At 42.8% G+C, this 16453-nt stretch overlaps 1 protein-coding gene across 11 annotated transcripts in view; it reads left to right on the top strand.

Moving 5' to 3' along the window:
- KALRN (kalirin RhoGEF kinase) overlaps positions 1-16453 on the top strand; it is a 920107-nt gene that overhangs the window by 674924 nt on the left and 228730 nt on the right. For all 11 annotated transcript variants that reach the window (XM_053244819.1, XM_053244856.1, XM_053244784.1 and 8 more), the window contains 4 exons: positions 423-532; positions 6568-6637; positions 7880-7969; positions 14557-14649. In XM_053244819.1, the coding sequence (XP_053100794.1) occupies positions 423-532; positions 6568-6637; positions 7880-7969; positions 14557-14649 (363 nt within the window). The remainder of the gene's footprint in view (positions 1-422; positions 533-6567; positions 6638-7879; positions 7970-14556; positions 14650-16453) is intronic.

Raw genomic sequence — 16453 nt, forward strand, 5'->3', positions numbered from 1 at the left:
AATGTGTTGTGTTCTGTATGAGTGAAATAAGTGTTGGTGTGTGAGGTTGGTGTATTCACCATTGACACATAAGATGTTCTTAACCAGCCACTGTCAATGAACTAGTGAACTCACTTGACTTTTGAACTGTCTGCAATCTGTCTGGGCATCATTCTGGAAAACTCACTACAATAGCCACATCTGATTTCCTATGCACATTTTTCTGCTCCCAAACAAACTTTAATGTTATCACTTCCATTGTGCTGAGACTTCTATATGATTGAAGCATCCATATTCATTTTCTTTAATTGTGCAGAATATGTGTTTGCCTGTGTATGTTTTAATCTTAGAACCACAGATTTGCCCTGTTATTTTGTGCCTTTGGCAAAAAATAGATATTTTGTTATGCACTTCAGTGTTTAAGAACTGCTGTTGTCTTCCAGACCTACCTTTGGGAAATGACAAGTGGAGTGGAGGAGATCCCCCCAGGGATTCTAAACAAAGAGCACATAATATTTGGCAATATCCAGGAGATCTACGACTTTCACAATAAGTATGTTTTCTTAAACATTTTCAGAAAGATTCCCTTACAGAAGTATGCCCTGTTCTTTAGGGCCATGCAATATGTGCCAATAACAGAGAGTTGTGATATAGACTTGAAACTGGGAAATAGTTGCCAGGGCTGGCTAACATGTTACTTTAGGACAGAAATGGCTTTTGTGTAATGCCTCCTTCCCACCATGCCCAGAAGTAACAGCTTACTGTGGTTTGCCATGTGTCAAACCAATCATGTCAAGAGTTTTCCACATCACTGATACACACTCTAGGAATATCTAGCAGTAGCATGGAAATTCTTGGTGTGATTGATGTGGTAATCTGTTAGATACCGTAGTCAGGCCTGAAGAGTTGCCATGCAAAAGTGGCCTCCGCTGTGGATGACGTAAACTATTTTTCTTATCAGACAGTTGTTTGCACTGTGTTACTTTGAAATGTGGCTAAATTTTCATTCAAAGTTGAGTTGCTACTGAATTTTATCTAAAGCAGAATTCTAGGTGAATTTGAAGGATTCTACTCACACTGGTAGAAATTTCTAAGGAAATGAGAAGCATTTCAGGCCTTTTATATGCAGCAGAATGATGTGGTAGAGATCTGGGGTGGTAGAACAGACTGTACCACTTCAGTTTGCAGGTAGAAGATTCCACTGTTCAATGCTCCCTCATGTAAAAACAGAACAAAACACTCTGCAAGTATAAAATTAGCAGATCCAAGAGCAGGCTAGACTAGAAACATTCTACCTGCTATTTGCAGTACTTTTTTCACAGGCAAGCATTCAAAAATGGCATTCCGCAACTGCAGCCTGAAAATGCCAAATACCCCTTCCCATTTTTTGCTGCCTCAGAATAGGGTCTGTTCAGACCATCACTACTTATGATGGAGAGCCGGTTCTCACTCCTTAAAGCACACAGTTAAGGGCTGATTTGGACATTCTGGCCTCACATGATTATACAGAGCCATGGAACAGCATTCCATCGGGTTGGGGATGTAACTCAAACCGTTCATCTGAACTGGTCTATCGTGGCATTCCAAAGGAAGTTCTAGTTGCTAGTGGACAGAGAAATTTATCAGAATTTATCAGAACCCCATTCTAAAACATTACAGAAATTGCCCCCTTCCCCATTTTCTCTGCTTGAGAATTGGGGGAAGAAAATGGGAGGGGCATCCCAATTCAGCTGTAATGTAAACCAGACCTCAGTAAGATTAGTGGAATTTACATGCTGGGTTTCACACACTTTAATCTACCACCAAAGCATAAAATATATAAAGCAAAATTCAAGATTAATTTGGAGGGTTCTTTTTGAGTGATTGATATATTATATATATATATATATATATATATATATATATATATATATATATATATATATATGTATAATATTTATATTATATATACACACACACACACACACACACACACACATATATATGAATGATTATAAATACAGCCAGAGAGGTGAAGTATTTGCCTGTAGGGAAACCAATTTTGTAATTCATTTTAAACTCAAAATGAATAGCAAAATCCTCTGATTCGTTGAAACAGAAGCCAAGCCGACTATCTGGACAAATCAACATCAAAACAATTTGAGTGATTTGAGGGTTTTGGCCATAGGGAACAATGGGGAACTCAAAACACCACATTGTTCCCCATGGGCACCTCATAAGGACACCAAAGTGCATTGTGTGGTAGCAGGGGTGTATCTAGGGGAGAGGGGGTCTGTGTTCTCCCCACTCCCTGGAGACCCCTTAGTGAGGGAGATAATGAAGAAAATAAGGAGGGTGGAGCTGGGGTCCCCTCAGGAGCTGGGGGGCCTGGGTTCTTTGAACCCATCCATTCAATTGTAGCTATAACCCTGTGTGGTAGGGCATTATGGGTACTACCTACCCCATAGGTTCCTATGGGATTTTGGGGGGGAAAGGATAACATTTTGTTTTAAATCTCCTGCTTGCACATTTCATTTGTGGGTTGTGTGGTAGGTAGCACCCATCATGCCCTGCCACATAACCCACTTTGGAGTCCCTAGGAGCTACCCATGGGGAACAATGGGGTGTTTCGGGTTCCCCATTGATCCCCATGGCCAAAACAAACTGCATTCACAGAATGCACAGAACAAGTTTTGCATTGCAACTTGCAATGCATTTTGCATCCCTTCCTTGGAAAACATTGCAGATTAGGAGCACACAGTAAAGGAAATCTGTCCTTCCCAACACAGCACAACATACTTTTTTTCCAAACACAGTCTAAAAATGGCAACAAAAGAATCACTGAGCCAGAATCCACTACCAGCCACAGTGCCTGCACTGCATCATTGGCACAAGTTGCTCTCACACAATTATGGCTCCTTATGTCAGTACTACAACAGCTGCCACAGCAGCACCCTTAGCAGCAAGCATAGCCCAACTAGAACAACTTCAGCCACATTTTGACTGAGTACATCTTGCAATGCAGATTGCAGAGCAGATCAGAGCAGCTAGTGAAGCACAATTTAGTCTCAAGGGTAGACATGGAGCTCATCTCAGAGCAATCACCAAGAAAATATTGCACAGAGAGAGAGAGCACTAAGTTGCCACTGTCCATTTCTTGCCACAACGCCATCTCACAAACAAAACAAACCACAACTCACGTAAGGCAGTCAAACAGGTTCTGCCTTTTTCAGTCTGAGATCCAACAAAAACAAATTATAGCAGCAATAGCACAGCAAATTATACACTCAATGCTGAGAAAAGAAAATCACAAAATCAAACCTCCTTGATTCTGGCCTTCCTCCCCTCCTGATTTATCATCTTCAAGGGTACACTTAGGGCTCTCTCTGCCTCCCCTTCTGAGGCCCTTTGGAAACATATTGAAATTCCTTCCTTTTTTGTTCCTCCTCCCTCCTCCCAGCCATTGGGGACACAGTCACCCATGACAACACTTGATCTGTTTGATCAGTCAGTCAATCAATCAATTAATCTTTATTATGGTCACAGACCAGCATAAAGTATAAAGGAGATTACGTGTTAAAAGTGAGAGTAGATAAAAATTTATTACATATAAAATGGAACATATTAATACTAAAAGGGCTAAAAATACTAAAAATGGTAGATAATACACCAAAAGCACGAGGGCCTAAAAGCCTGAGAAATAGTAAAAGTCATAAAAATACATGGAAGTCATAAAAGGGGAGGGGCATAAAAATGGATGTAATAAAGTTAAAAGACATGAGAAGACAGAAATATATAAAAGCCTGAGTAATAAAACTGGAAAACAACCAGATTAAAGGTTATAAGGAACAGTGAAGATGGAGGTGCGTGAGCAATTGTAGGACCTGCCCAGAGTCACCGAGAGTCAGATTAAGGCTGACAGGAGTCACTCCTGGTCATCCGCCGACGAATGCTGATCGCAGTTGCAGGCTTAGAGTCAGAGAGTAGCAAGGAGTTATAGAATTGGCTCAGATGACCTGGATACTTGCTTAGCAATGGAAGGATGAGGGAGGCGCAAATGTCTCTTATTGAACGAGCAGTAGAGGAGAACATGCTCAGTAGTTTCCATCTGCCCTAGGCCACAGGGGCATAGTCGCTCTGCAAATGGGGTCCTTCTATAACGGCCTTCTTGCACTGTTGAAGGGAGGCCATAACAGCGAGAAAAAATGAATGCTCTTCTGTGCTTTGGAACCTCTAGTTGGGTGAGGTATGCTGCTGGAGAAGCAGAATATCTAAGCCCGTCACTGATATGAAATTTTGGGACACTGCTGAGACCGGTTTGGCGCTCAGTGTATATAATGCACTGCTTGATGGTTGCTTTTGCCTGGTCGCAGCCCATGCTGAGCAAGGTCAAGGGGAAAAGGCTCAGAGGAGCATTTTTGTCTCAATTGTCTGAATCCCGCTCGATTGGTAATTATTGTGTAGGGTTGGGGGGGCAAGACCAATTGGGCAAAAGGACAGTCTGAGCCAATAACAGAGACTGGCCACCCACACCCTAGCCTTCAGCTTGATCAGGCCTGTCTCCAGGGGCAGAGTGGCATTGGAGACACAACTTGATTGAGCCCCTGGTGGCGCAGTGGTAAAACTGCCGCCCTGTAACCAGAAGGTTACAAGTTCGATCCTGACCAGGGGCTCAAGGTTGACTCAGCCTTCCATCCTTCCGAGGTCAGTAAAATGAGTACCCAGAATGTTGGGGGGCAATATGCTAAATCATTGTAAACCGCTTAGAGAGCTTCCAGCTATAGAGCAGTATATAAATGTAAGTGCTATTGCTATTGCTATTGCTATTGATACTTGGAGCACTGCCCACAGGAATTTAAATTGTACAAGTTCCAGAGTCGCAATGTTGGGGAAGGAGCCCAATTGAGCACCATAGAGGAGCTGAGCTAGTCACTTGGCTGTGAACAGTTCAAGAGCCGCGGGTACATAATGGTCTCCTCTTGTCTGCAGGAATTTGAGAATGGCAGAGGAGCTTCTCTGGGCATTTAAAGCCACGTATTGTCCGTGAGATTTCCTAGAGCTGCCAGAATGAAAAACTACTCCCAAGTATTTGAAGTGTGCAACTTGGAACATAGGAAGTTGCCATATACTGAGTCAGACCATTGGTCTATCTAGCTCAGTATTGTCTTCACAGACTGGCAGCGGCTTCTCCAGGGTTGCAGGCAGGAATCTCTCTCAGCCCTATCCTGGAGATGCCAGGGAGGGAACTTTGAACCTATATGCTCTTCCCACAGCGGCTCCATCCCCTGAGGGGAATATCTTACAGTGCTCACATGTGGTCTCCCATTCAAATGCAACCAGGGTGGACCATGCTTAGCTAAGGGGACAAGTCATGCTTGCTGCCACAAGACCTTATGCCCCAATAACCTTATGCCCCTCAATCCAACAAGAGTGGATCTTGGGCCTCCTGGCAAAGGCCACAATTTTAGTTTTGTGATAGTTGATTTCCAGGCAGTCCTCCCTTTAGTGCAGCATCAGGGCCCTCAGTGCTCTTCTAAGGCCAGTAGGGGTCCTTGAGAGGATGGCTGCATCATCTGCATATAACAGGATGGCAATTTTTCTCCCAGCGAGCTTTGGAGGGTGGAAATCTGGATTGCTGAGCTGGCCCACCATAGAGTTAATGTAGAAACTGAAGAAGAGTGGGGCCAAAATGCATCCTTGTTTGATGCCCTTCTGAGTTGTAACAGCTCTTGTGAGGTGGCCTTGGGGGCTATATCTCACCTTGAGTGATGTGTCTACATGCAGGGTGTGCAGAAGGTATAGGAGGCGGCGGTCAATGGAGGAGGCTTCCAACTTATCCCATAATTTGACATGTGAGATGGAATCAAATGCTGCCTTGAGATCAATGAAGGTGGCATAAAGAGAGGCCACCCTTCAGGAGGAGTATTTCCCGATAAGGTGCTGTAGAACTAGGCACCGATCGATAGTGGAGCGCCCTTCCCTGAAGCCTGCTTGTTCCTCAGCAAGAAGATTTTCCTGTTCCAGCCAATCCCTAAGAATCCTGTATAGGTGTCTTGCATAAAGTTTGCTAATGGTATTGAGCAAACTGATGGGTCTTTAATTGGTGGGGACATCCTTCTTGCCTTTTTTAAATATAGGGACAAGGATCGCTACCCCCTAGTCCTTGGGAATTTGGCCATTGATCTGTTTGATAACAAGCCAACCAAGAAGCAAGGAGATTTCAAGCCAATCAGAAGCCAGTGCCAGAAACCCAATCAGCAAGGGGGGAAGCCTGCCAAAATGGCTCTCGGAACACTTGAGTCGATTTGAGCTTGAAATGAGGTCATTTCGATTCAAACTCAGAATAGGCCCTTTATTTTAAGGGTGTTTTGTTTCGGGTTCAGATCACTTGAAGTGGTCTTTTTTGAGCTCAGATCAATTCAGTCTTGAATCAATTTGCACAGCTCTATTCCTCTGACTCCTTCAGCTGAGAAGGATTTCAAAGAGGATTTAGATGGTATAAACAATAATTAATATTGTATTATTTTAAACTATAGGTTGGTTGGGGATGACAGGAGAGCATAGGTCTACTGTAACTAACTAGAGTTCTTTCTCTTATTTTCTCCCCAGCATTTTCCTGAAAGAACTTGAAAAATATGAACAACTCCCTGAAGATGTGGGTCATTGCTTTGTCACTTGGGTAATGAACCTTAACATAGCACCATTTATTAATGTACTCAGAATAGGGACTGGGCAGCTTTAAGTAGCCAAGGGGGTTCATAGCTCTTCAGGTAGTGCTTTGTCAAGGAGTAAGCAAATCTTTTAGGAAATTTTTCTTCAAGCATATCTATCAAGCATCTACTAAGCCAGTAATTCCCAAATGGTAGGTATCACAGGATGCCAGGCTTCTGCCAATGGATGTAGCAGGAATTGATCTATGAATATGAGGTGATCCCTTCCAGATCAGGAAACTGGCCTTCCTGGTGAGTGCCCGCAAAAGGCTCTACTGAATAAAAAATCTGGGAGCCCCTGGGATAAAGTACATTCTCTTTTTCCCTTTCAGTATTCAGTTCTCTCAGTTCTGGTTCTTCTACCCCTTATGCATTTTTAAAATTCTAGAATCCATTTGCTAAAATGGATTTGCTTTGGATCAAAGGGCTCCTCTGAGTTGGAGATCAGGCCAGAATGTAACAAATTGTTCTCTGGGCAGCTTACAACACATTAAAGCATGAAATAAAGACACACAACAAATTAAATCATAACAAACCAAAAAAGGTGGGGGATGAAAATACAAAATACAATATAAAACAATTTATAAGACATTTTAAAATCAGTTAAATCAGATCAAAATTTAAAAGGCCTGAGTGAACAAAAAGGTCTTCACCTTGCATTCAAAACCAACAAAGTGGTGAAGCCAGGCGAACCTCACTGGGGAGGTTATTCCATAAACGGGGCCAAGCACCGAAAAGGCCCTTTCACTAGTAGTCACCCGCCTCACCTTGACACAAATAAAATTGTGTTCATATTATTAGAAATGTCATCGTTGGCTAAATTAGTATTTTAAAATAAAATCTGACCGTTTTATCCAATCTGTCGTTCTTCCAGCTATGTTTGAGCAGCCAAAATGATTTTTTAAACATTATTGAAATATAACAGTAGGCACTAGATAGGGTTTTCAAAAGCAGTGACAGGACACACATTTAGTTCATGGTAAAAACAATCATGTTTATCTCCAGAATGATGTAGCTAAGGTTTCCCTATAGCATTCTGGCACAAAGCACATATTTTGCTTTTTATTGTTCCATTAATCTGTAATGCTATTCTGGTTAGCGGGTCAGATTTATATCACTTATTCACATTCTGTGCTAGCTTAATGGAAAGGGGTGCAAGGACAGCATTTGCTTATCTTGCTATTTTCTCCTCTTGATGTTTATTTTCACAGGCAGATAAATTTCAGATGTATGTCACCTACTGCAAAAACAAGCCTGATTCCAGCCAGCTGATCTTAGAGCATGCAGGGACATTCTTCGATGTAAGCATGTATTGCTCTTCTCTGTCAGATTAGGCCATAATATATGCAGCTTCCCCATCACCGCCACCCTCTTTATTTTACACAAACAACTGTATGGTTTTAATTCTTACAGTGACAACCAGGGAGAATGAGATGAAAGGGAAGCCCAGTCAGTGCCACCAGTACTCTCCTGGATGGTATCTCTCTAGTGCAGAAACTCCCATGCAGAAAGATGGGAAGGGTCTTTTTTTTTTTTGGAGGGGGGAGATTTAAACTGGGAAGCCAAAAGACCTGGAAGATGCTGAGTCCTGTCTGAGTTCTGCCAGATGTTCTCTAGTTTCTCATTTTGGGTATAAACTAACAGTTTTGGTGAAGAATACATCTCCCTTACTCCACCACACTGGGCAGGGGGTGGGGGAGAGAGAGAGATTGTATTCTGTCTGGACACCTTTTTCAGTAGAAATGAATAAATTAAAGTTTTTAGTGCAAGTAGTGAGGATAAAGGCGGCATTTCAAGTAGTGAGGAAGTAGTGAGGATACAGGAGGCGTTTCAGCAATGCCAAAATGTTTATGGAAGACTTTGAATAATACATTCAAACTTTGAATATAATATACAATAATCATTCCATTGGGTTCCAGGTAAAGATGCATAGAATTGGTCTGTAGTCAGATTCTGAAACCTGTTTCTTGCTCCTAATCTCTCTGATGGCGATCACATATTATTTCATCCAGAGCCACCCCAAGATAAACAGTGCCCTGGGCGAGGAGTGCATTCAGCACACCATGACCAACCCGCACGCCTGTGGTTAACATGGTGGTGGGGGAGGCAAGGCAGTCGGGATAGGGAGAGGAGAGTGGGAATGAGCCACACCAGCTGCTTGTTTTGCACCCTACCCGTACGGACCACTACCAGTGAAGACCGAACCAAAATGTTCACTCAGCTTCTCTGTAATTTCCATATCCACTTAGTGTTCCTTTTACTCTTTTCTCATTTAACATCCAATCACCACCCTGCAGGCTTCCTGCTTCTAATATATTTTTAATATGTTTTAAGGTTCCCCTTGATGTTTTTAGCCATATACTCTTCAAACTCCCCCCACCCCTGCATAATTTATTGTCACCTTACATTTCCTTTGTCAGAGTTTGTGTTCCTTTTTGGACAGAACTTCCATTTTCTGAAGGAAAAACTCTTACTTTTAAAGCTTCCTTGATGCCACTCTTTAGCCAGGCCAACATAGGAAGCTGCTATGTACTGACTCTGGTCTATCTAGCTCAGTATTGTCTTCACAGACTGGCAGCGGCTTCTCCAGGGTTGCAGGCAGGAATCTCTCTCAGCCTTATCTTGGAGATGCCAGGGAGGGACCCTGGAACCTCCTGCTCTTCCCAGAGCAGCTCCATCCCCTGAGGGGAATATCTTACAGTCCTCACACTTCTAGTCTCCAATTCAAATGCAACCAGGGCAGACCCTGCTTAGCTAAGGGGACAAAACATGCTTGCTACCACGAGACCAGCTCTGCTCTCCCTCTTGGGCTCAGTATTACCCTTTCTACTTTGTGGTGTACATTCTAGCTGATCTATTATTGTTGTTTTAAATAACCTTCACACGTTCTGGAGGGATTTCCTGACTTTCCATTTCAGCTTCCTTTTTGCCAGTCCCCTCATTTATGAGAAGCTTCATCTTTTGAAGTCAACTCTGTCTGTGTTGGATTTGCTTTGCAAATTTCTACTTACATATATGTTGAAACTGACAGCAGTATGGTCATTGTAGACTTATTGAGTCATCAACGCTTATATTGTGCACCCGGTCTGGGCACCACTTGAGATTAAGTTAAGGGTTGTTTCCCCTGTGGTTGGTTCTATGACCGACTGTTCTAAGACGCTATACTAAATGGCTGTGAGTGTCTATATATACTGTATTGGAATTTTGTCTCTTTGCCAATACCTGCACTTGATAATAGCAATAGGGCTGAATAGTTCAAATATTAGTTCTTGCTGGCGGTCAGAGCCTGGAGAATTCTGCACACTACCACGCAGAACCTAGCAACATTTAAGTTATAGAGGGATCTGCCTAAGTCAGTTTGGAGATCAGCATCAGTTATTTGCTGTTTGATGAATGTTCTGGTCTACTGGTAACCCAAGGAAAGTAAGTGGGAAGGGGAGAGTTCAAGTAAGGATAGTTTAGCTGATAGAGATTGCTTCCCTGTGGATTGGAAGCCACCCACCAGTGTTGGGGTGGGGTGGGGTAGAGGATTTCATTTTGATCAGGAGGGTGACAGTATGTCCCTGGTACTTTATTACTTTCTGGGCTTGGAATTGCCACCCACAATTATTCTGTGGAGGTCTCCAGTCACCTTAGGTTTTCTAGTTGGTTCAATTCTATGACATATAGAGCTACACCACTCAAGTCACCCCTCTGTGTTCTTTTGATACAGTTAATTTCCAAGAGTAACCACATCCCACTGGTTCTCTTCATTCCACCAGGTTTCCATGATGTCCAGGATATCTGTATTCTTATTTGCAACCAAGCACTCCAGCTCCCCCAAATATAATCCAACTGCTAGAGCCTTATATGGCTTTCTTCATTACATTAGATTGATTAATTTTTCCTTTATTCAGCTTAGTATTTAGAAATTTTCAAGTGAATTAAGCAAAAAGAAAATGAAGGAAACATTATTATATTTAACTGAGCAGATCTCACAAAGGCTCTCTTTTGGAATAATCCCCGCTTCCTTGGTGAAAATTTGTATGACAGTTAAATACACTAACCAGCAGGTGGCATTTCAGCTTACTCAAAGGCTTCAGGAAGAGATGTAACATTTCAGCCGATTTACATGTTTAGCAGGGTGTTGACACAGATTAAAAAGTGTTTGCCCAGCTAAGCTTTTCCAACCCAGCTGAGCTGTGCTGGTTGGAAATCATTTGATATTGCTTAATACCCAAAAGTTGATGTTTTAGCCCACGTTTTGCAAGCGGATGATTTTTTTGGTTGTGGAGTTGATTTTTTTAAAAAGGGAAAAAAGCTGATGGGTAGGAAATCCCTTTTCCTGAAAAGTAAAGGCGGTGGAGGTGGGAAGGGGAGATGAAATTTTGTGTATTTGTAAGGGTTATAGCCCTGCAAACCTGACTGTACTTTTCCTGGCTGCTAGTACAGACATTCATGCAAAAAGATTGCAAAGTGCTCCTGATATGATTAGATACTTTTTGTGCACTTTGTATTTTCAGGGTAGCAGAAAGTCATGGGTAGAGAATACCAAGATGCAAATTAGATTCTCTGAGAGCATTTACATGGAATGTCTTACTACTTATGGCCTTATACTTTGAACTGAATATTATTTTCAACATGGGAGCTGATAGCAGCCTAAAATCGCACCCAAAGCCCAGCATTAACTAGATCCCAGTTTCCTTGGTCTATTTTCTGCAGGAAAACGAATCTAGACTAGTCCATTTATATGGACTAATTGACTATTATTTTGCTACATCATTTTCTGACACCAGAAACTTTGACCCAACCTGGACCAAAGAACAGTTGAACAGAAAGCAAGTTGTGTAAGCCTGCGTGCTCCATTATAGTCACCTGGAGGGACTTGAATTCAGCCCCTAGAGCTGTGTGTGTTTTGAGCCTCCTGCTACATCATCACTGTGCCAAGGTGCTTTCTAGACTGTGTGGGAGGAAGTGGGGTAAAATCCGACAGTAAATCCTAACATTTTGAATCTGGTTAGAGTCAGCCATCAGATTTCACACCTCTTCCTCCCATGCTGAGGCTTTGATGGGAGAGGAGGGGGTGGGTGATAGATTTCCCTCCCTTCCTCCCCCACTCCCTTGGTGAATTTGTACAAGAGCACCAGGCTCTTGCAAAAAAAACGGCAATTTTTTCTAGCACTGCTGGTATCATTGCGCAAGAGAATAAAAGAGAGCACCAGAGCCAAACACATGCACAAGCTGTCTCCCTAGATGAGTCATTTCAATTGCTCACAACAATAATAAAAAACCCACAGATATACACACATACACCCCTACCTTTGAAAGGCATAAAGGGAAAAATACAGCTGCAATCCTATGCATTCTTACTTGGGAGGAAGCTCATTGAACTAAATTGTTTACTTCTGAATAAACTCAGCAAGCTTGCAAACTGTTCTCAAAACTTTTTTAAAAAATCAGCTACTATTTTATCATGCACATACATCACTTTAAACCTGAAATGTCAAGATAAGATCTGAATACAGGTGTGGCTCTGCGAATGGCACCTTGCTGTTCCTGTATGCAGGATGGTGTAAAATCCCAGATTGTACTAATGCACCCCAAGCCTATGCATAACGAAGCAATTTTAAATTCCTGTCTGGAAAGCACCCAGGAGACTACTGCAATGGGAAGTTGTATGTGCCTCCCAGCTGGGCATCCGATGGATCAGGCTGGGACTGTACCATACATGCAGCTTACTCCTGTTCGGATGGCTTACAGGGCCTGCAACAGCCAGCATATTATTTGGAAGAGTGGACCACCAGCAAGAGCACTTTCTGGGTGGGTTGCAGTGCAAGGAAGGAATCCCATGGCAGAGATCTTGTTATAGGGTGGAGTTTTCAGTACGCTCAGCTGATATCTTGTTCCTGCCTGCTCAAAGCCTATGGAACACAGCCTGACAAGTTCACAGCCCCTGGTAAGGGTTGCATCTCCTCCCTGCCATGCGAGGCTCCCTCCCCTCTGGGACATAACATTGAGGGCTGACATGTAGCTACATACCTGCACTTCCTGGCCCATGGACTAGGCTAGGTTGTGCTTTTCCTCCCTGGAATATGAGATAGCTTCCTAAGATTCTGAGCTGAGATGCAGTTTCCTAAGATGCAGCTGAGGCAAAAAGCAGTGGGAAGCCTGGGCTAACAATGGTTGTTTGACTTGTTACATAATTCCTACATGGAAAGAACTTGGATCTAGTTTAGTGTGGCAGTTAAGAGCTTTTACTGCTCGTAACTGCCACTGGAAAGCTCAGTTCTTCTAAGTGGTCTCTTTCCCTCACACCAGTGGGCTTCATGCCTGTGTGAAGAAACCTCCGGAACACTCACAAGCTAATCTTTTAGCTTGTCCTGATGTCCCGAGAAGCTTCTTCTTCAGCAGACAAAAAAGAACTGAGGAGGATGCGGAGCACATGACCTAGCTGTAAGGGGAGGAGCCTATCTACCTATCAGAGAGCCAGAAAAAGATTAGCTTGTGAATGTTCCGGAGGTTTCTTCGCTCAGGTGAGAAGCCCATCTGTGTGACTGGACAGATGACCACCAGAAGAACTCCAGTTACAGATAAGCAACCTGCAGATCAGCCATGAACTCACTGAGTGACGATAAACCAAACCACTTACACTCTGAGAATATAGCATTGGTCTGCATAGCAGGGTCATTGTAAAGATTCTTGCATTAATGTATGTGAAACACCTTAGAAAAAACATTATATGTGCAACTCATGTGCAGGCTGTAACATGATGCTCTCCCATTATTTATTTCATTTCATTTCATTTCATTTCATTTCCATGCAGGTGTTTCCTTATATGTGCACACTTTTGCATGTGTACTTGGAAGCCATGAACAACTAGTGATTCCCAACATGTGTACGCAATAGAAAAACATGTGTATAGGATCATCACAAGTGAAAATTTACAAACTAGTGTTTATGTTTGTTGTTTTAGTAACCTGAACTGACAGTGTAAATGGGAGTAAGTTGTGGGGCAGAATAGTGAATTATTCCATGTAACATGATCCCATTCCTGGGGAGCAGAGCTGGCTTTGCTCAACATTCTGTCCCATCACTTGGATTGTTGTTGCACTCCAGCTACTTCCTAATTTCCTCAGGGAACTTAAAAGCTTCAGAGGCACATAACATGCATGGCTGGGACCTTGAAATTCAGAAGCCTGCTAGGAAAGGGACCTTCCTCTCCCTTCTGACATTGCATTGTGCTCCTGTGCCTTCTCTGTGTTCAGTGTGGACATTTTACAGACTGTGCAGAGCAGACATTTTGCATAAAGCAAGTCTGGGGTTTAGGAGCAAATTGAAGATGTCAGAGAGGGCTCTGCTGCATTTGGAAACTGTGGTGAGAATCAGGACATTTTCACTGGTTCCCCTTGTTGCCTCATTGGTTTGAATGGATCAGGATTGCATTCAAAAGTTAGTAAACCATTCCCCAAGGAGTCTTGTAGGTTACTAAGCAATTTACATCTTCAAGTGTATAAGGGGTTTGTAATAGTGATCTACCACCATGCTGCCACTGAGACATGATTAGCCTAGGCTTTTATAGTAAGTGTCTGATTTAAGCCCCCATAAATCAAAATAAGTTAGGCTGTATATGGGAGTAAATATCTACTTAAAGCAACCCATTTATTATTTTCTTGGCAAAGCCTTTACGGAACACTTATGTCCAGCAGTTCTCTCTGAATGACCACAGGGGAAGTTCCAAAATTTCTCTGTGGTGTACTGTTGTTCTTCAAGAAACCACATAATAATTACTAGATCCACAGAACTGGTCAGCCCAAGTACTTTGCAGCTAAAATTGATTGTGTGTGGCTGCTAGGAACCATTTTATTGTCCTGTGTTTGTATGTAATAGCATTTTGGTGTTTTTTTTTTAGGAAATTCAACAAAGGCATGGTCTAGCCAACTCCATTTCCTCATACTTAATCAAACCTGTCCAGAGGATTACAAAGTATCAACTTTTATTGAAGGTACACCAATGATTTGCTTTTACTGTTGCAGTGTTTATTTATACGTCCCTTTATGTTGTTGATGGGTAGATTAACTGGCAGAGAATGTGAATCCCACAATAGCTCAATGTGAGTAATTTAACAATCCAACAAAGTGATTTACAAAGCACTCTATTAGGCAGCAGAGTTTGGAGAATCACAGTTTTATTCAATATTATAATACTGTCCATTTGCATTTAAACTTTATCTTCATTGATTCCTCTTTCCCATAACCACTTTTGTACTTTCTGCTATGCTGCTCCATTTGCCTGGTTGTCAACTCATCTTTCTCTCTTCTTTCAGACTTGTCTGAAATTAGCTTTTTTCAGCAAAGCGTATCCTGGAGTATCATAGCATTGTTACTGCTGCTGTTTGCTGCCAGCAATAGTCTGGTATCTTACCGTTCTTCATGTGTTTAAAAAAAAGAAACCTGACCCTTTCCCCTCACCTTTGCCCCAAACACTTGCCTTCAGCTGCAAACTCTTTGAACTGTGCCACATCTGTCTTCTCTATGGTGTGGCTGACATCCAGACTAACATTGTGTGCACCGAAAAACGTTTTGTGTGCGCAGCAAGAGGAGCTGTTTTCACTGCTCTGCCCTTTCCTCTGCAGCCCACTGTGCCTTTGAAAATATGTCCCTGGGACCCTAGAGGACATATTTTGGAAGGCACAGAGGGCTGTAGAAAGAAGGGGGTTGGGTTTGCCAAAAGTTGCTCCTTTCCCATTGTGCACACAAAACATTTTTGGTGTGCACATTAGTCTGAATGTTAGGTGCTATTTATAAGTTGTGATGTACTTGGTAAAGTACATGCTATGACCCCTGCTAACTTGGCAAAGAGGCACTTTTTAATGTGGTGATTCTCTTTATTGAGCAGGGGGAAAGTAACTGGCCCTATCCACCCCCAGCACAGTACCTCCAGTGACTGTTGCTGGTGTGTATCTTATGTTTGTTTTTAGATTGTGAGCCCTTTGGGGACAGGGATTCATCTTATTTATTTGTTATTTCTCCGTGTAAACCGCCCGGAGCCATTTTTGGAAGGGCGGTATAGAAATCAAACAAACAAACAAATAAAGTATAAAATTGAAGTAATAATCATTTGCATTTGAGTGATAAGGACATCTCAGACCGTAAGATGGTTCGCACAACCAATGTCCCTGGTGGCTGGGGGGAAGGCAGCATTATGCCTACCTTCCCACACATAACTGTGGCAATCCTCTCACTGTGCTGCTTGGCCAGCATACAATCGCCGCTATGGTGAGTGGCGTAGCGTTTTGGAGGCCGGGGAGGTAGGCCGGGGAGGCAGGCAGCCCAAGCAGACACACCTCCAGGATCCCAGGTAGAAGGGCTCTTACCTGGGAAATAGCCCGGGAGGAAACCTTGGGCTACCCAGCAGGGCAGCGCTGATTGGGCTTGATCCCAGCGCTCCACATGAGCAGCCCTACAAGGGTAGGGCTGTGCGAGCCCGGGTAGGGCTGCTGGTGTGAACCGCCTCACTGTCTCAGATCTTAAGAATGGCAAATGGAGTTTTGGGAACAGAATGGGACTTTCCCACCACCTCCTTCCTGTTGCAGCCTCCTGAAAAGCCACTCCAGAGGGTCAGGAAGCCCTCCTGAGATTCAAGTCAATCAAAAGTATTTCAGCATATTTCAGTTTCCAAACTTGTATTGCTATATTTTGCTATTTTTTGCTTCATCCTTTATTTTATGTTTTGGGAAAGAGGGCAAATCATATTACCTGTTGTTCTATGCTTGTCCCCTTTGTCCATCTGTGAAATAAGTTATTTGC

The sequence above is a fragment of the Hemicordylus capensis genome, chromosome 1 (genome assembly GCF_027244095.1).
Source record: "Hemicordylus capensis ecotype Gifberg chromosome 1, rHemCap1.1.pri, whole genome shotgun sequence".
NCBI classification, from domain to species: domain Eukaryota; kingdom Metazoa; phylum Chordata; class Lepidosauria; order Squamata; family Cordylidae; genus Hemicordylus; species Hemicordylus capensis.